General features: G+C 40.4%; 1 protein-coding gene across 1 annotated transcript in view; it reads right to left on the bottom strand.

Annotated features, from left to right (window-relative positions):
* Positions 1-20,644, bottom strand: part of Cfap61 (cilia and flagella associated protein 61) — a 297,138-nt gene that overhangs the window by 177,158 nt on the left and 99,336 nt on the right. The window contains 2 exon segments of the mRNA XM_028881858.2: positions 3,233-3,439; positions 17,191-17,268. Of these exon segments, the coding sequence (XP_028737691.1) occupies positions 3,233-3,439; positions 17,191-17,268 (285 nt within the window).

Raw genomic sequence — 20,644 nt, 5'->3', positions numbered from 1 at the left:
AATAAGGGTCTCAGAATGAAAGAATAAAACTGGAAAGTGGGGATAAGAGAAGAGGATCAAATGATTTTGATTTGTATTATGACTAAGTTATGAATTGGATTTACACTTGTTAAAATAGATAATAAATAATGTTTACAGTAGTGCTTTAAATATTCATTTTAAAGCTTGACAGGAAATGGTGACTCTCACATTTATGAAATCTTGGGAATTAAAAAGATAATTAAACGCAGGGCCAAGAAACCACCTCACCCTTTGTCTTAGTTAAGGACAAAAAAGCAAGTTGAGGAGGAGAGGGTGTATTTGGCTTACACTGCAATATTGTTGTTCATCACTGAAGGAAGTCAGAACAGGAACTCAAGCAGGGCAGGATCCTGGAGACAGGAGCTGATGCAGAGGACATGGAGGGGTGCTGCTTACTGGCTTGCTTCACGTGGCTTGCTCAGCCCACCTTCTTATAGAACCCAGGGCCAGAAGTCCAGGGATAGCATCACCCACCATGGGCTGGGCTCTCCCACACTGATCACTAAATTAGAAAATGCCTTTCTGCTGGATCTCCTGGAGGCATTTCCTCAACTCAGGCTCCTTTCTCTGATGACTCTAGCTTGTGTCAAGCTGACACATAAAGCCAGCCAGTATAACCCTCAAGTGTAAAACTGTGAAAAGGCAAACTGGCAATGATGTATCTACTTATTGAATTAAAGTCAGAGAGAAAATAAAAGTAAAGCAGAATGTTAGATGTATCTTAATAAACATAATGGTCTGCATAAGACTCATATACTGTTTTAAAGTAGCCATGGGCATTGCTATGAGCTTCCAGAAGAGCTTTTTAGAATCTTTCACCATTGCACCTCATACCCTAACTTCACACGTTACTGGAAATCAGAACCCAGGAAACCCTGGCTAGAGTGTTGTTTTCCTGTCTGTGAATGTCTAGGTCAGTGGTTCTCAACCTCCCTAATACTGCGACCCTTTAATACAGTTCCTCATATTGTGGTGACCCCAACCATAACATTATTTTCGTTGCTACGTCATAACTGTAATTTTACTACTGTTATGAATCATAGTGTATCATATCATATCTGATATGCAGGATATCTGATATTTGATCCCTGGGGGTCATGACCCACAGGTTGAGAACCACTGTTTTGGGGCTTGCATGAGATAAAGAGAAAACCACTGCCATGGTGAGATACCAGCAACTCAACTTCACTACTAGAGAACTTGGGGCAGAATTTGGGACTCACTCAAATGACTTGGGACAGCTTCTTACTCCTGTTTCACATATATATGTTTCCAAATGTGTTTTGATGGCTCACCCCTAACTCCTCATTGCTTGGTAAGCAGACATAGGTACAATGAAATACCCAAGATGTCTTTACTATGGATGCAGATGGACTTTGCTCTGACCTGGCACATGCAGGCAGCATGGTAAATAGAAACTAAGAATTTTTTTTTTTTATAATGCCAAATGCTGTTTATTGAAGGAGGGAAGAGGTTTTTTTTTTTTTTCCATCACAGGCAATTTATTTTGTTCTATTCATTCACAGTTAATACAGAATATACTTGGAAACATTTCCATATAATGTTTGACACAGAAATCATCAAATAGAAGTATACAATGTTGACAGGAGACAGTACATTTATAATTTATAACCCCAAATGTATGTATAAATTAGAAATGGAAAGATCTACAAATGAAATTATGAAGGTTCACCAAAGTCATTTAATCTGTCAGTTTCTCAATCATTTTTATGTCTTAATAATATTCTATTGTATGAATAAGCCACATTTTATTTCTCTCCAGTATTTGATAGCTATTTGAGTTGTTTTAACTTTTTTACTATTAGCAACACACTGCTGTAAACCTTCATGTACATGTTTCATAGGTGCACATTTTCAGTAATTTCAGAAACTAAGAATTTAACATCACACCTGGAAGGGCACACAGTTAGTGTTCAGTCGAGCGCAAAGGGAAGGAAATTGTCTGGGGTCAGGCTTTTCCTGAACAACTGTTATCTTCCATGTCATGAATCATATTGCTGTCCTGCTACATGTTACAGGAGAAACAAACACCAAAGCAAAACAAAACCTCACTGAAGCAGGGTCCACACCCCATGAAGACCCTTCTCCACGGTTCTCTTCCTTCTTTCCCAGAGGCATCCCTCCAGCAGGCTTTTGTTCAAGATGAGACCCTGGCATAACTATTGTAAGTGTATGTGCTAATGCACTCAGAGACTGTCTAAGAAATACTTTGGTAAGTAAGAGCATTTGAAAACTCCACTTAGTTCCTCGTGGACCCTGAGGAAAAAAAATGTGACAGTGTGTGGAATGTGGAACTGGCAGAATGTGGAAAAGCTTGAGGTCATGACCCCAAACTGAAGGGACAACTTCTACTCAGCCTGGTAGTTGAAACCCATCACCTTAAGAGTACGCACCAAGTTGGGGATCAATGTTAGTGACCCAGGGGCCAGTTTTCAGGAAACAACCCCGCGGGAATCCGGCCTAGATAGCACTTACTGTGGAATGAGCAGGTTACAGTACACGAAGGGGTAAAGGTGTTTGTCAGCAGCTCCTGGGAACTGAGGACAGACTCAGAGAAAGAAAAGGCAAGGGTGCAGCCTGCGTGGGAAAACGCACTCGCATGAGCACTGAAGGGGGAGATGAGCCAGGATCCGGGGTGGACACGGGTGACATGTGCACACTAGGTCTCTATTGCTGGGACACTCTATGGAGGTGTAACAAGTATGAGATGGGGTTACATAGGTATCCCCTACGGCAGAGTTCCACCAGAGCTGTACATCTCTGCCTTCCATCCATTATTTTTATGGAAATGGTTATAAATTTTATTCAGAATGCTGTGTACAGTACACCAATTGTAAAGGATGAAGCTACTTTATTCTACAGAGTTCTTTGTTTCAAAGAACACGATAGGATCATTTTGGCATCACACCATGAGAAGTAGTGTGCTGTTCATGTCTAGTACATGTCTAGATTTTTTAGTTGCCATTCTGTCGATGTAGAAAAACCAACAAATTTGTCTAATTACATTGGTTCTGGTTGTTTCAGAAACTGGAAGCCTCCTGGACTTTCGCCACAGTGAAGCAAACGGCCTAATCAAATATGGCCAGTGGAGGCTCAGATGCATGCTACAGTCAAAGTCATCACGAGAAGAACTGACAAGATGCAGTGCACACCTATGAGCAGGAGGGGACAGCCCACGCCAGCCTCTTACCTTGCTGTCCCGGGACTGTGGGTATACAGGGTAGTAGAGACATGACTTATAGCCTAAGCGAAGGATCTCCTTCAGGAAAAACTTGGTGTAGTGTCGGAAAATAGGGTTCAGGGCAAAATGGTGCAAGCGCCCATGCTCTTCCTGCTGGTGGTGGCTAAAGTAGATGAAGTCCTCGATGTTGTAATGAGATCGTATGTACTCTATATCCTAGAGAAGAGGACGAGAAAGGGTGTTTCAAACAAACTGCACATATGCACACTGTGATAAATAAGTCGCTTACGGTGGGGCTGGGGAATCGCTTACGTGGTAGAGGTCTTCTCATTCAAGCATGAGGACCCTAATTGATTCCCAGAACCCATGCAAAAAAAAAAAAAAAGTCTGGTGTGGTGGCAGGTACTTTAATCTCAGTGCTGGGGAGATGGAGACAGGAGGATTTCCAGAGCTCGCTGGCCAGTCAGCCTAGCTTACTCAGCAAATGGCATACCAACTGGAGACCCTGTCTCAAAAAACAAGGTGGACAGCTCCTGAGAAATAACACCTGAGGCTGTCCTTTTGCTTCTTCCCCATGCATGCACATACATATGCACCCAGAAGTGCACATGCACACACACACACACACACACCACACACGCATGTGTACACACACACACATATGCACACATGCACACGCACACACTTTTTAAAAACTGCTTCAAGCACGATAGTGAGAAGTGTGTTTGTTTCTTCCATTCTTCATTATCCTGTCTCTAATTCTGGTTTCAGTACTAGGGGTTGAGCTGAGAGTCTTGCACATGCTTGGCAAGTCTTCTACCCCTGAGCTACACCCACAGCCCTTGGTTATTGAGACCGGGTCTCTCTAGGGAGCTCAAGCTCACCTTGAACTTACTATGTAACTAAGGCTAGCCTAGAACTAGTGATCTCCCTGCCTCAGCCTCCCAGGGGCTGGGATTACAGATTTACACACACTGCCATGCTTGGCTTACTGATTCTTTTAAAACAGAAAGTATGTGCTTGTTCTGGTGATGTCTATGGAAGATGGCTAAATAGATTTGTTCTTGTGTCTTTGGCTGCTGTCAACATGGCAAGCCTTGATTGCCTGGTCAGGTTTGGCAAAGCAGTCTTGTCACATTTCTGGGCACAAGGAGCACCAGTGGGCCAGCACGAGTGACTGGGCACAGGTTGAGAGTCAGTAGACAGACTGCTAGTGTGGAAATGCCCCATCTCAGGGTTACGCTGTTAGCACATGGCTGGGTTGTGAAGAGCAAGCCATGGCAGGACATTCCTTACTCTGCTCCTGTGGTAGGTATGAGATTTATGCAATGGGAGGCAATTGAAGGGACTTGTGAGTGTTCACACGGAGAGGGAATCCCGGGCAAACTGCTCCTGTCTTCATGGGCCTTTGTCTCCTCGCAGTACAGTGGAATCAAGGCTCATGCAAGCTAACTGTGGACTGCTGCAGTCTGGCCTCCCTTGCCTCTCTAATGCACACCACCAAGAGCCACTGAGTACAAATCCAAACATAGCATAAATAACAAGCACGCCAAAGGAAAAATCAAACCAAATGTAGATGGGAAAACACAGCTTCAAGAACAGAGACTGAAGGATATGAAAACCCTGACTTAATCTGTGACCAGCACGCTTGTAACAGCTATCAATCTGGATCCAAGCGTATCCCTCCCTAGCCCACCAGTGCCCAGCTTCTGTTCCAAAGTATGGCAGAAATGGGTTTGCAACCACCCAGCAAGTGGTGGCACCCCAGAGCAATTCTGGCAGCCTTTCAATCTTCATTGACCCTATAATGGCTTTTATACCACAATACTTTAATTACCAAGGCTACACTGCTCATTATAAAATAAAAAGAGTGATACGGGCAGGACTGAGAAATCATTGAAAAGGAAAGGGCAGGGAGCTAATAGAGGTCATTACTTCAAAACAGCAGATGGGCCATGTGCATCTAATCTTACTCTCACCCCAAGTCCCTTAAAATAACAAGAGCAGTTTCTATTTAGTTTTTTTAATTTAAATTTTCTAAAAAGAATAATGGGGTAGAAGAGAGGCAAAAATGTAAGGAAGAGCTACCTTGCACGGGAACTTGATGGCTTGGTTAAATCTTCTTACCTTGGTCCACACTGGGGTCCCTGCCTGCCTGATGCTACTACATTCAACAGTATAAGTGGAAGTCAAAGGATGGCGGCCCATCTCCCAATTGACCAGGTGGGCAGCCCTGCCAGCAGCAGCAGAGAGGAAGTGGAGAGCCACACCCATGCCAGCCACCCACACTGGGAATTCAATCTTTCATTCCTGACACAGACAGACTTGTGGAGAGCACTTATATACAACTAGAGGAGAGGCATGTGACTTGCAACAGTGAGGAAACGGTAATTCAGAGGACAGGGGAGAATTTTGAAAAATCAATATAATGCCCTTGTAGGTTTCCAAAAGAAATCTTGCTTATAACATAATTGGATATCAAGAAGAAACTGTAAGTGGACAAAGGAAAGACATGGAAGTTAAACATAGGAACCCCTGAGAGAGAGATTCCAGAAGAAGACCTGTATGGTATTGAAATCATGGTTGGAGACTGAATTAGAAATTCAGAAAACTAATGTCAAGGAAATATCTTCAAGTGATGAGTAAGAAATACATCTATTAGGGACCCCAGGTAAGATACCGTCCACTGCTCACTAACACTCTTAAAGCCCATCCAGGAACACTAGACTGCACTCCCTCCCCTGAGCTCTACAATAGGGTCCACAACACGAGCAGACTTACAGGAGGCCAGGCTGGTCCTACAAATCCCTAGCAAGATGCTGCCCACTGTCCACAAAACCCCTTTAAGCCTGCCCAACACCACCAGACTACACTCCATATCCTGGTCTTCAACTTCAGAAGAAGACTTCTACTTTATCAGAGGTTGAATCTAGGGACTCCCTAACCCCCAAAACAGAGGGGACAATCTACTGGACCTGAAGACATGCTAGTCACCAGAACCCTTGGTCACTTAGACCATAACACCAGAGTGGAAAGAGAAACCAAGGGAAAAACACCCATCCAACAAAGACATATGCAAGAACCAACACCTAGAACTACAATCATCCCAAATCCAGGTGCCTAAATGCCAGTGTAACCATACAATCAACAACAGAAAAGGCAATATGGCATCACCAGAGCCCAGCTATCCTACAACAGCAAGACCTGAACAACCTAATATAGCTGAAGCACAAGAAAATGACCTTAAAATGACTTTATGATGATGACAGAGGACCTTAAAAAAAGATATGAATAAATCCCTTTAAAAATTGAGGAAAAGACAAATAAAAAATTGGAAGGAATAATTATTCCCTAAAAGAAAGTCAAGGAAAAACAAACAGGTAAAGGAAACTGTTCAAGACCTGAAAATGGAAATAGAAACAATAAAGAAAACACAGATGGAGGGAATCCTAGAAATAGAAAATCTGGGTAAGTGAACAAGAACTACAGATGGAAGTATCACCAACAGAATACAAGAGATGGAAGAGAGAAAAACATTGAAGACATGATAGAGGAAATAGATTTATCAGTCAAAGAAAATGTTAAATCTAAAAAATTCCTAACACAAAACATCTAGGAACTGTGGGAAAATATGAAAATACTAAACATGAGAATAATAGGAATAGAAGGAGAAGAAACGTAGTTCAAAAACTCAGAGAATATATTTAATAAAATCATAGAAGAAAATTTTCCCAACCTAAAGAAGGACATGCTTATAAAGGTACAAGAAGCTTTCAGAACACCAAATAGATTGGATCAGAAAAGAAAATACCCTCACCACATAATAATCTAAACACTAAACATACAGGGAAAAGGCCAAGTAAAGGCAAACCCATTAGAATCACACTCAACTTCTCAAGAGAGACCCTAAAGTCCAAAAGGGCCTGGACAGATAGCTTGCAAACTCTAAGAGACCACAGATGCCAGCCCAGACTATTATACCCAGCAAAACTGTCAATCATCCGAGACAGAGAAAAGAAGATATTTCATGACAAAGTCAAATTTAAACAATACCTATCTACAAAACCAGTCCTACAGAAGGTACTAGAAGGAAAACTCCAACCCCAGGAAGTTAACTACACCCACAAAAATACAGGCAATAGATAATCTCACACCAGCAAAATTCAAAGAAGGGAAACACACACACACACAGTACCAACAACAACAACAAAATAATAGGAATTAACAATCATTAGTCATTAATATCCCTCAATATCAATGGACTCAATTCGCCAACGAAAAGACATGGGCTAACAGAATGGATACAAAACCAGGATCCATCATTCTGCTGCAAACAAAAAACATATCAACATCAAAGATGGATATATTACCTCAGAGTAAAGGGTTGGGAAAAGATTTTCCAATCAAATGGACGTAAGAAGTAAGCTGGTGTAGCTATCCTAATATCTAACAAAATAGACTTCCAATCAAAATTAATCAAAAGAGATGGAGAAGGGCATTTCATATTCATCAAAGGAAAAATCCACCAAGATGATGTCTCAATTCTGAGTGTCTATGCCCCAAATGTAAGGGCACCCACATTTGTAAAAGAAATATTACTAAAGCTTAAATCACACATAGAACCCCACACAATAATAGTGGAAGACTTTAACACCCCACTCTCACCAATGGACAGATTGTCCAGACAGAAACTAAACAGAGAAATAACAGACCTAACAGACATTATTACTCAAATGGACCTACAGAACATTTCACCCAAACACAAAAGAATATACCTTCTTCTTAGCATCTCATGGAACCTTCTCCAAAACTGACCATATATATACTCAGCCACAAAGGAAGTCTCAACAGATACAAAAAAAAAAAATTGAAATAACCTCCTGCATCTTATCAAACCACCATGGATTAAAGCTGGATTTCAACAACAGAAACAACAGAAAGCCTATACAAACTCATGGAAACCGAACAACTCTCTACTGAGTTACCACTGGGTCAAGGAAGAAATAAAGAAAGAAGTTAAAGACTTCCTAGAATTCAATGAAAACGAATGCACAAAATACCCAAACTTATGGGACACAATGAAAGCAATGATAAGAGGAAAGTTCATAGCACTAAGTGCTTTCATGAAGAGTTTGGGGAGATCTCATATTGGTGACTTAACAACATACCTGAACACTCTAGAAAAAAATAAATAAACATGCCTAAGAAGAGTAGACAGCAGGAAATAAACCGAGGGCTGAAAAAAATAAAATAGAAACAAAGAGAACAATACAAAGAATCAATGAAACAAAGAGTTGGTTCTTCAAGAAAATCAACAAAATAGATAAACTCTTATACACCAACTAAAAGGCAGGGATAGAATATTCAAATAAACAAAACCAGAAATGAAAAGAGAGACATACAAGAGACTCCAAGGAAATACAAAGAATCATTAGGTTACACTTCAAAAACTTGTACTTCACAAAATTGGAAAATCTAAAAGAAAAAGACAAATTTCTTGAGAGATACCACTTACCAAAGTTGAATCAATATCAGATAAACAATTTAAATAGACCTATAACCCCTAAGGAAATAGAAGTAGTTATCAAAAGTCTCCCAACCAAATAAAGCCCAGGACCAGATGGTTTTAATACAGAATTCCACCAGACTTCTAAAGAAAAGTTAATACCAATACTCTTCAAATTACTCCACAAAATAAAAGCAGATGGAATACTGCCAAATTGTTTCTATGAGGCCACAGTCACCTTGATTTCCAAACCACCCAGAGACTCAACAAAGAAAGAGAATTACAGACCAATTTCACTCATGAACATTTATGCAAAAATGCTCAATAAAATACTAGCAAACTGAATTCAAGAACACATCAAAAAGATATCCACCATGACCAAGTAGGGTTCATCCCAGTGAAGCAGGGATGGTACAACATATGAAAATCTGTTAGTGTAATCCATCATATGAACAAACTGAAGGAAAAAAACCACACAATTATCTCATTAAATGCTGAAAAAGCTTTTGACAAAATCCAACACTCCTTCATGATTAAAAGTATTGGAGAGGTCATGGATACAAGGGACACACCTAAACATAATAAAAGCAATATACAGCCAGCCAATTGCCAACATCAAATTAAATGGAGAGAAACTCAAAGCAATTCCACTAAAACAGGAATAAGAGAAGGCTGTCCACTCTCTCCATAGCTATTCAATATAGTACTTGAAGTTCTAGATAGAGCAATAAGACAACTAAAGGAATCAAGGGGATACAAATTGGAAAGGAAGAAGTCAAAGTATCATTATTCCAAATGATATGATAGTATACATAAGTGGCCCCCAAAACTCTACCAGGGAACTCCTACAGTTGATAAACACCTGTAGTCAAGTGACTGGATACAAAATTAATTAAAAAGAATCAGTTGCCCTACTATATACAAACGATAAATGGGCTGAGAAACCAATTAGAGAATCAGCACCTTTTACAATAGCCTCAAATAACACAAAATATCTTGGTGTAACTCTAACCAAGAAAGTGAAAAGACCTGTATGATAAGAACTTCAAGTCTTTGAAGAAAGTAACTGAAGAAGATATCAGAAGATGGAAAGATCTCCCATGCTCATGGATCAGCAGGATTAACATAGTAAAAATGGCTGTCTCACCAAAAGCAATCTACAGATTCAAGGAATCTACAATTCAATTCAGATTCAATCAATTAAAATCCCAACACAATTCTTTACAGATCTTAAAAGAACGATACTTAACTTCATATGGAAGAACAAAAAAATCCAGGATAGCTAAAACAATCCTGTACAATAAAAACTTCCAGAGTTGTTATCATCCCAGATTTTTATAGCTCTACTATAGAGCTATAGTAATAGAAACCACATGGACTTGCCATAAAAGCAGACAGGTGGATTAATGAAATCGAATCAAAGACCCATATGTAAATCCACATAGCTATGAACACTTGATTTTCAACAAAGAAGTCAAAATTATACAATGGAAAAAATAAAGCATCTTTAACAAATGGTGCTGGTATAACTGGATGTTGACATGTAGAAGGCTGCAAATAGATCCATATCTATCACCCTGCACAAAACTTAAGAACAAGAGGATCAAAGACCTCAACATAAAACCAGATACAATGAACCCAAGAGAAGAGAAGGTGGGAAATAATCTCGAACATATTGGCACAGGAGACAATTTCCTGAACACAACACCAATAGCACAGGCACTAAAATCAACAATTAATAAAGAGACATCATGAAACTGAAAAATTTCTATAAGGCAAAGGACACTGTTAATAGGGCAAAATGGCAGCCTACAGGATGGGAAAAGATCTTCATCAACCCCACATCTGACAGAAAGCTGACTTCCAAAATATTTAAAGAACTCAAGTAACTAGACATCAAAAAACCAAATAATTCAATTTAAAAATGGGGTACAGAGCTAAACAGAAAATGCTTAACAGAAACTCAAATGGCTGAGAAACACTTAAGGATGTTTAACAGCCATAGCCATCAGGGAAATGCAAATCAAAATGACTTTGAGATTCTATCTTATACCTGTCAGAATGGCTAAGATCAAAAACACAAACAACAGCTCATGCTGGAGAGGATGTATTGTAAGGAGAACACTTCTCCACTGTTGGTGGGAGTATAAACGTGTAGAGTCACTTTGGAAGTCACCTTGATGGTTCTCAGAGAACTAGGAATCAATCTACCACAAATCCCAGCTATTACACATTTGGACATATACCCAAAGGATGCTCAATCATACCACAAGGACACTTGCTCAACTATGTTCATAGCAGCTTTATTTGTAACAGCCAGAATCTGGAAATGACCTAGCTATTCCTCAACAGAGGAATGGATAAAGAAAATGTGGTACATTTACACAATGGAGTATTACTCAGCTGTTAAAAACAAGGATGGCAGGAAATTTGAAGGCAAATGGATGGAACTAGGAAAAAATCATCCTGAATGAGGTAACTCAGACTGAGAAAGACAAATATGGTATGTACTCACTTATAAGTGGATATTAGCTATAAAGTAACAGATAGCCATACTACAATCCAGACTCAGAGAGGTTAGGTAACAAGGAGTATTGACCCAGATCTCCTTGGGAAGGGAAAATAGAGATTTTTGTGAATGGACTGAGGGCAGGTGGGGATGGGAACAAGACCATCAGGTTGCAGGGCATAGAGGGAGAGAGTACTGAAAGAGACTACTGGAAAAGGGGGGCCATATTTCAGGGTCAGGTAAAAATCTGGTGCAAGGGAATCTCCCAGGAATCTACAAGGACCACCCCAGCTTAGGCTCCTAGCAGATCTGTTGCCTGAATTGACCCTCTCCTGTTACCAGATTGGTGCCTAGCCCAATTGTCATTAGAGAGGTATCATCCAGCAACTGATGGAAACAGATGCAGACCCACAGCCAAACATTAGACAGAGTTCAGGGAATCCTGCACAAGAGGGGGAGAAAGGATTGTAGGAGCCAGCAGGGTCAAGGACACCACAAGAAAACTCACAGACTCAACTAAGCTGGGCTCATTGGAGCTCAGAGACTGAAACGACAACCAAGGAGCCTGCATGGGACTGTGTAGTAGAATATTATTTTAAGGTGTGCTACTTTTGTTTATGTTGCATTTGTTTAACTCTGCGAAGCTGTGTTACTGTGCCTGTGTAAAACACCTGATGGTCTAATAAAGAACTGAACGGCCAATAGCAACGCAGGAGAAAGGATATGTGGGGCTGGCAGGCAGAGAAAAATATACAGAGGGAGAAATCTGGAGCAAAGATAAGAGATGAAGGAGTAAGAAGAAGCAGCAGCCAGAGAAAAAGGTGGACTCCAGGGGCCAGCCACCCCGCTACACAGCAAGCCACAGAGTAAGCATAAGATTTACGGAAGTAAGAAAACAGGAAAAGCCCAGAGGCAAAAGGTAGATGGGATAAGTTAAAGAAAGCTGGCAAGAAATAAGCCAAGCTAAGGCTGGACATTTATAATTAAGTATAAGCCTCGTGTTTTATTTATTTGGGAGCTGGGTGGTGGGCCCTGCAAAAGAGAAAAAACAACCAACAACAGGACTGACCTAGGCACTCTGCACATATGTTACAGTTGTGTAGCTTGACCCTCTTGTGGGACTCCTAACAATGGGAGCAGGGGCTTTTACTGGCTTTTGGGACCCTACTCCTCACGATGAGTTGCCTTGCCCATCCTTAATACATGGGGAGGGGCTTAGTTTTACTGAAACTTGATATGCCATATTTTGTTGATATCCATGGGAGACCTGCCCTTTCCTGAGCAGAAACAAATAGAAACAAAGTGGGAACAGAGGAGGGATGAAGGGGAGGGATTGGGCAGACAGGAGGGAGGGGAAACTGTAGCTGGGATGTAAATCAAACAAACAAACAAACAAACAAACAAATAAGAAATACTTCTATTAGTCTGCCCATCTCTTACTCCTACTACCAAGAGACACTGAAGGATCAATTGAAAAGATCCTGAACCCACCTAAAACAGAACTTTATAGCGACTGAAGAACATGGAGACAAAAAATAATTAATAGAATGCTTCCTCCAGAGACATTAAGTATTCCTTAAAAAAAAACAAAAACAAAAACAAAAACAAAACAAAAAAAAACCTGGGGATTTCTAAATTAAGAAAACAAAAAGCAACCATCGAAAACCCAAAATAAAACATTTCTCCATTTGTTAATAGACAAAGACTCTCCACAAGACTCAAGAAAGATTAAAACAATCCACTTCTACTTGCAAAGGTATCTTAGTTAGGGTTTCTGTTGCTGCAACAAAACACCATGACCAAAAAGCAAGTTTGCAAAGAAAGGGTTTACTTGGCTTACATTTCTAGATCACAGTCCATTCATTCAAGGATGGCTGTATCCTGGAGACAGGAGCTGATACAGAGGCCATGGAGGAGTGCTGCTTACTGGCTTGCTCCACATGGCTTGCTCAGCCTGCTTTCTTATAGAACCCAGCACCACCAGCCCAGAGGTGGCACCACCCACCATGTGCTGGGCTCTCATGGAGGCATTTCCTCAACTCAGGCTCCTTTCTCTGATGACTCTAGCTTGTGTCAAGCTGACACACAAAACCAGCCAATACAAAAGGATTAGGGATGGGTTGTCCTACGGTTAGATTGTTATCAGTGGCACTGAATATTGGAGACAGTGACAATTCAAACAAGCATTCTGAGGGTAAATACTTTGAGAATTTTACACACTATCAAATTAGTATCCAATGCAAGGGTAGACTCAGGAACCTTGTTATGTGCCATCATCTAAAAAAAGCAACTCAGACCACTGAATCAAAAAGAGAAATAAATGCAAGGAAGTATAAAGGAATAATTCTATCCAAATATCTCAGTAAACTCCAAAAACCTAATACCTATCCATCAAAGACACCTTCAATAATCAAAAAGTAGAAAACATCCTTAATTTAGTATTTCCTTTTACAAATAATATGCTAAGTGAAGAAAACACAAAATTATCCCATTAAAGTCAAGACAACTACAAAAGTAGCCTTTACCAGCAGTACCGTTAAACATTACTCTATCCATGCAATAAAATCGGAAAAAAAAAAAATCAGGCATGAAGCCAGGCATAGTGGTCACATCTGTAATCTCAGCACTTGGGTGCAGAGTTCAAGCTCATCCTTGGCTACAGCAAGCATGAGGCTTTAAGAGATGGGGAGAGTGAAGGGACAAGGATAACTACCATACATGTTTTACTACAAAGTCAGAGAGAGAGAGAGAGAGAGAGAGAGAGAGAGAGAGAGAGAGAGAGAGAGAGGTGTAGTTCATGCCTCTGTCCCTGAGTGCTCTCAGCAATGGAATGGCCTAAAAGTGATGCTGTGCAGGGAGAGGGGGTTAATCAATTTTTAAACTCTCAGAGTGAAAAAAAGATTTTAGAAGGGTAATTGGGTACAAGATCAAAATACAAAACTTCGTGATCTTCCTATATTCTAAAATAAACATTTAGAATGTACAATAGGGGTATCTATTACAAAATACATAGAAAAAATCATAAATGTCTTAGAGTATACTGGGGAAGGATCACAGCAGGAGACAGATGGTATGTTCAAATTGGGGTAATTGGAGGTAGGCTCAACAAAGGGAGTATTTACAGAGATGGGGGTGTAAGGAAATTAGCAGGGACAGTGAGATAGCAACTGCAAGCTATTAGAGGCCTCAGTGGGTGGTGTAGGTGGAAGACTGGTCACAGGAATCCACAGAGAACACCCTCGAGAAAAAAAAGACCACATTGAAAAGGCGAGTGGACACCCCAGTTTCACTGTCCTCCCTCCTCCTGTCAAGGCTTCCCACGGCCAATGGGCAAGGGCATGGATTGCTGTCAGTTCAGTCAGGCTCATAGAACAGGAAGGTGGAGAAAGGTGCCCAGTGAGCCTGCAGAGTGGGTCAGTGTCCGACTGCATTAGTTCACTTCCATTACTATTAAAAGACAACAACAACGACCAACTATTCAAGGTTGAGTACATTATAAAAAGAAGTTTATCTGGCGTTTTAGAGATTGGAAGTGCACCATGTTGGTCTGGGCTCTGGTGAAGGCCTCCAGGCAGACTGCCTGATGCATGAACTCATATGATGGAGAGAGAGTCACATGGTAAGATGGAAGAGGAGAGAAGGTGCCGTCTCACTCTTTCTATAACAATTCACTCGTATTAACTAACTGGGATGCCCGTGAACTACTCAATCTCTTTCACAGGCAGTACCCCCAATGATCCATCAGTTTCCCAATGACCTCTTAAAGTCCCCACCACTTAACGCTGTCACACTGGGAAAAGCTTCCAAGTGTGGATCTTCAGGGGACATATTTAAATTGTCTCCAAACTGTATCACTGACCCAAAAACATGCATGAGAAAAATTCCCCAAGAACCTGGAATTGAACAATACAGAAAGCTGGATCACAAGGAGGAAGATAAACTGCTTTTATAATCCATGAAGGCATAGATAAATCATGGTAAGTATTAGAAAGTTTACCCGAAGGGAGACATGTCCAAGAAAATTTAGACAAAAAAGGCCAGTGACAGCTGATTGTAGTGAGAGACCTGTAATCCCAGCACTTGGGAGGCAGGAGGATCACATTCGTTCACTGCAAGATAGCAAATACATGAGCTATCTGAGTTACACGAGCTGAGACCATATCTCAACAAATAAACAGACCCAAAGAAGAGCAAGGAAAGAAGCTTCTGTTACAAGATATCAAACATTAAGGAAGGGCTGGGGAGATGGCTCAGTGCTTAAGAGCAAGGGCTGCTCTTCCAGAAGACTGGGGTTCAACTCCCAGCACCCACATGGTGGTTTACTGCTGTGGGATGTTCTATATGTTAAATATGTTGCTCTGATTGGTTAATAAATAAAACACTGATTGGCCAGTAGCCAGGCAGGAAGTATAGGTGGGACAAGCAGAGAAGAGAATTCTGGGAACAAGAAGGCTGAGTCAGATGCCAGCCACCGCCATGACAAGCAAGATGTAAGGTACTGGTAAGCCACAAGCCATGTGGCAACTTATAGACTAATAGAAATGGGTTAATTTAAGAAATAAGAACTATGGGCTGGAGAGATGGCTCAGAGGTTAAGAGCACTGACTGCTCTTCCAGAGGTCCTGAGTTCAATTCCCAGCAACCACATGGTGGTTCACAACCACCTGTATTGAGATCTGGTGCCCTCTTCTGGCCTTCAGGGACACATGCAGGCAGAACACTGTATACATAATAAATAAATAAATTAATCTTTTAAAAAAAAAAAAAGAAATAAGAACTAGCCGGACGGTGGTGGCGCACACCTTTAATCCCAGCACTCGGAAGGCAGTACATATTTAGGTACTCTAGAATGAAGAGAAACCTTGTCTCGAAAAACCAAAAAAAAAAAAAAAAAAAAAAGAAATAAGAACTAGATAACAAGAAGCCTGCTGCAGCCATACAGTTTGTAAGTAATATAGTAAGTCTCTGTGTGTTTACTTGGTTGGGTCTGAGCAGCTGCAGGACTGGCAGGTGAGAGAGATTTGTCCTGACTGTGGGCAAGGCAGGACTGGAGAAAACTCTAGCTACAGTTTACAACTGCCTGAAACTACAGTCCCAGGGGATCTGACACCCTCTTCTGGCCTCAGAGCACCAGGCACGAACATGGTAAACAGACATACATGCAGGCAAAATACCTACACACATGAAGATTTTAAAAAAATGAAGAAGTTATTTTAAAACATATGATAATATAATGGGTATCAATGAATAAACTCATAGCATGGAATAGAACGTAAAATGGACACAAGAATATAGAAAACTAATAAATATAAAAGCAGTATTTTAAGTCAGCAGCACAGGAATGGACTATTAAATAATAAATGTGTTGGAAAAACTGCATTGGGAAAAATATAAAATGGCATATCCACTTGACAATAGACACATGCACTTAACTGGATGTAAAAGGAGGATGTTAATAAAGATGAGTGACTTTAGTAGCAATCCTTTGGTGACAGCAGTGGGACTGGTTATTATTATTATTACTATTATTACTACTACTACTATTACTTTGATGGTGGGGGATTATTAAAACTTTAAGAATGAGAATCTTTTCATGTTCTTTGTAATAGTCAAAACATTTGTTTGTGTGTGTTCTGTTTTCTTTGTTTTTTCATGACAGAGTATCACTATGTAGCTCTGACTGCCCTCAAACTCCCTCTGTAGACCAGGCTGGCCTCGAACTCACAGAAATCCACATGCCTCTGCCTTCTGAATGCTGGGATTAAAGGTATGTGCAAAACTCCAACTGACAATTCCAAACATTTTTAACTTAAAAAAAGGAAGAGCCTCGAAAGGCAGCCAGGTGAGAGACACGTTTGTGCCCAAATACTTTAGGGACAGGATTCATTCATAAAATAGAAAGTCACAATCAAGCAAGCCACAATCACAATGAATGGCCACTTCATAACTTACCATTTCTTTTCTGATCACTGCAATGCCAACTATTTGCTTTGCAACTTCAGCTACAAACACCTGCAGAGCTGTTCCATCCTGCAAAGGTAAGGTATGTTTTGTTAAGACCCTGGAAAGCATTACCAACAAAGTCTCTGAAATCAGTTGCTAGTGCATCCATGATTGTGAATCCAGCAGCCACAGCTTCAGTAACCACAATAACAGAAGCAACACCAACACTTACGGCCAGATGCTATGCTCACTGCTCACTTCATCTTCACCCCCATGCTCTAGTGTGACAATTATTTTTCCATCTATTTTATTCACAAGACAACAAGGCATAGGGAGCTAGGTAAGTGAGCTCAGGAGGCATGGATCCACAACTCAAACCAGAGTTCCTTTTACACAGAACCCACGTCTACCCCAGTGCTTCCCAACTTTTATGACTTTAGGACATCAACTCAGACATCAATTGGAAATTAAAACTGAAAAGACATGAATTTGCTTTTAAAATTTATAGTAAAATGAACATTTAAACTAGCTGTTTCACTTTAAAACAATGTTTTTATTTTATTTTTACATAAAATATATATTTACATAAAACAATTTATTGACATAAATCATATTTTTAACAAAAGAAACTTTGTGTTTTTCTAAACACAAATATTTAGAGTAGCATTGTTTTGTTTTTGCAAATCTCTTTAATCTGGCTTAGTAGACAGCTGGATCCTCACATCTGCTTCTGTAGTCAATCTGGGGCAATACGTTGTTTTTGCTTAAATATATGAAAAATGTGATCTTTCTTCACAACACATAGTTAGAAAAGACAAATATCTAAGCATCTTTTCAGATAACTGTAGATATCCTTTGAGACTCCACAACTGGTAGTGCCTGAGGTTAGCTGTAGTGTGCCATCTGAAAACCCTGTCCATGAGCATTGTACACACTTCTGCACTAACGTCCGTTTTAACTGACTCTTATATGCATACTCACCTATGCTTTTATAAAACTGCACAGTGTTTAACTGGGAAATATTGATTCATCAAGCTACACAGATTTCCCAACTATTGACCCATTTCATAACGTCACACTTGTGTCGTCAGAAACGCTGCTGTGAGCATTGTGTGACTGTCAAGCTCACAATGGCAGATACTGACTTTCTCAATTTCAATTTTTTTTTTCCTGATTAGATCTTATCACAGGGGGCAAGTGATTCTTGTTATATCAGGTTGACAGACTCATGTTGTTACTTTTAAGGAAATGCTGGTTAAATACCTAAGTCCAAAAAAAAAAAAAAAAAAAAAAAAAAACCAACCCAATTTTTCTTTCTTCAAGTGAAAATGGTATTTTATAAAAATGGTAGCTGGTTCAAGTGCATTTCATGCATCTGTAGAAGCATTTTCTCCTCAAAAACCCAACATGCTTCAGGATGCAGCAGATGCATGCCACCCATCCCGTCACAGAGAATGCTAAAATCCAATCAAGTGTTGAGATTCAATAGAGTTAAAATGTTACTGTTTCATCAAGGCTATTCTTTAAACTGCCTCTAATTTCCCCTTTTAATCTAAGAGGTAAGGTAACTGTACACCCACAGGCAATTGTAAGATAACATAAAAATCCTTTTACATGTTGTTCAGTATCCCCTATGATAACATTCTGTAAAGCTGGAACATAGTGAGACCACGGGAAACTGATCCTGATTGGTGTATATTTGTGTGATCCTGTTACTTTATACAGGTTTGTGTTTCAGTCTCTACAATAACATTTAACAATTCCACTACCACAAAAAGAAATCTCTCTAGCCCCACCCTTGGCCTCTAACAGCAAATAATCTAGTCTCCAATAATAAATTTTGTCATTTTAAAACATATGAATATATGATTATGAACTTCTGTGTAAGTATTACATACGTACATGTATGAATGTACACTTAAGTATGAATCTATACATATAATTGCATAACCCTTGGGGACTAGCTCTTTGTTTCTCTCAGCTTAACAATGTGGAGGCTCATTGCAGGGTGTTTACCCACCAACCCCACAGTTCCCCAGAGTTTTCTTGAGTGAGAGCAGCAGGAAATATTAGAGAGAAGGATTTAGAGTGTGGAGACAAACAGAAAATACAGGATAGCCTGGAGAGGGCCTAGAACCTATTCCAACGGGCCCTGACTGTCTCTGCCCTAGGGTATTTATAGAAACGCCAAGGGTGGAGCAAAAGACCTCCCCCTCCCCAGCACAGCCAAGTGCAGACCATGACCATCTCAGACACCTTCACTCAGGTCCGTGGTCCAATCATCCTCTCTATGCGGACCGCTGGATAAAGCCACGAGGAACCTGAAAACGGGCTCCCACAGTTCATACAGGTTGATATCAACAGTTCATTCTTTTCACTGCTGAGTAATGCTCCATCACATGGATCTGCCATAGCTTATTTATACATCTATCTGTTGGAAACTCCCTGGCATGATTCCAGCTGCTATGAATAGTTATGTGTACATCATCATTTCTCGGGGCTAAATGTCCAAGAGTACAGCTTACTAGCCATAGGCCAGGTGCATTTTTAGTTTTCTGAAGAAACAGCTAATATGTCTCCCGGGGTATCTGCCACTGTTTTACCAGTAATTCAGTTTTCCCATTTCCTTGCCATCTAATAACCACTCGGTTTTGTTTTCGCCATTCTGCTCGAGGAATAGGTACAAGCTATACTATTGTGGCTTTCTTTCTTTTTCTTTTTCCTTTCTTTTTTTATCAGCAAGGGTTTGTGGAGATGAATACCACCACCACAGCTATCAGGATGCTCAGTTTCTGCCTTGACTCCTGCCAAGGCCCCAGCTGCTTCCCTCCCCGTGGCTCTGTACCTTCAGTGTTAAGTGCAAGGCACTGACCAGTAGAAAGGCATGTACTTTCCACTATTCTAAGAAAAGATTCACTTCAGTCTCATGCAAAAGTTTTAGTATCCTTATGTTGGTGTAATTCATTTTATTTGTATGCACGTTTTGACTACATTTATAGTTGTGCTCCACATGCATGCCTGATGCCTGTGGAGGTCAGAAGAGGGTGTTGGGTCTTCTGGAACTGAAGTTACACGTGGTTTTGAGGCATCATGTGGGTGCTGGGACCTGAGCCTGGTCTCTGGAAGGCAACGAGTGCTCTTAACTGCTGAACCATCTCTCCAGTCCGTCACTAACATTTGTGTCTCAGAGAACACTCCCTTCAAGTTCACTGGCGCACAGCTGGAGGAGCGGGCTTGAGGTCATCCCGCCCAGAGGGGCCAGAAGGGAGGAGGCTACAGATGAAGACAGACCAAGAAAAGCCAAGGCTTAATGAGTGCAGTGGAGGGAAACTTGATCTTAATTTCATTCCTTTATAATAGTATGCCTTTGTGGTGGCATCACATTTAGGTGATGTAAATATTAACTTTAAAAGGTTTGTTTTATTTAATTTAAAAAAGCCAATATTTCCTATTTTTCCAAATG

The sequence above is a fragment of the Peromyscus leucopus genome, chromosome 4 (genome assembly GCF_004664715.2).
Source record: "Peromyscus leucopus breed LL Stock chromosome 4, UCI_PerLeu_2.1, whole genome shotgun sequence".
Classification (NCBI taxonomy): domain Eukaryota; kingdom Metazoa; phylum Chordata; class Mammalia; order Rodentia; family Cricetidae; genus Peromyscus; species Peromyscus leucopus.
Note: the sequence above shows the minus strand (reverse complement) of the source record. Positions and strands in the feature narration are given on the sequence as shown.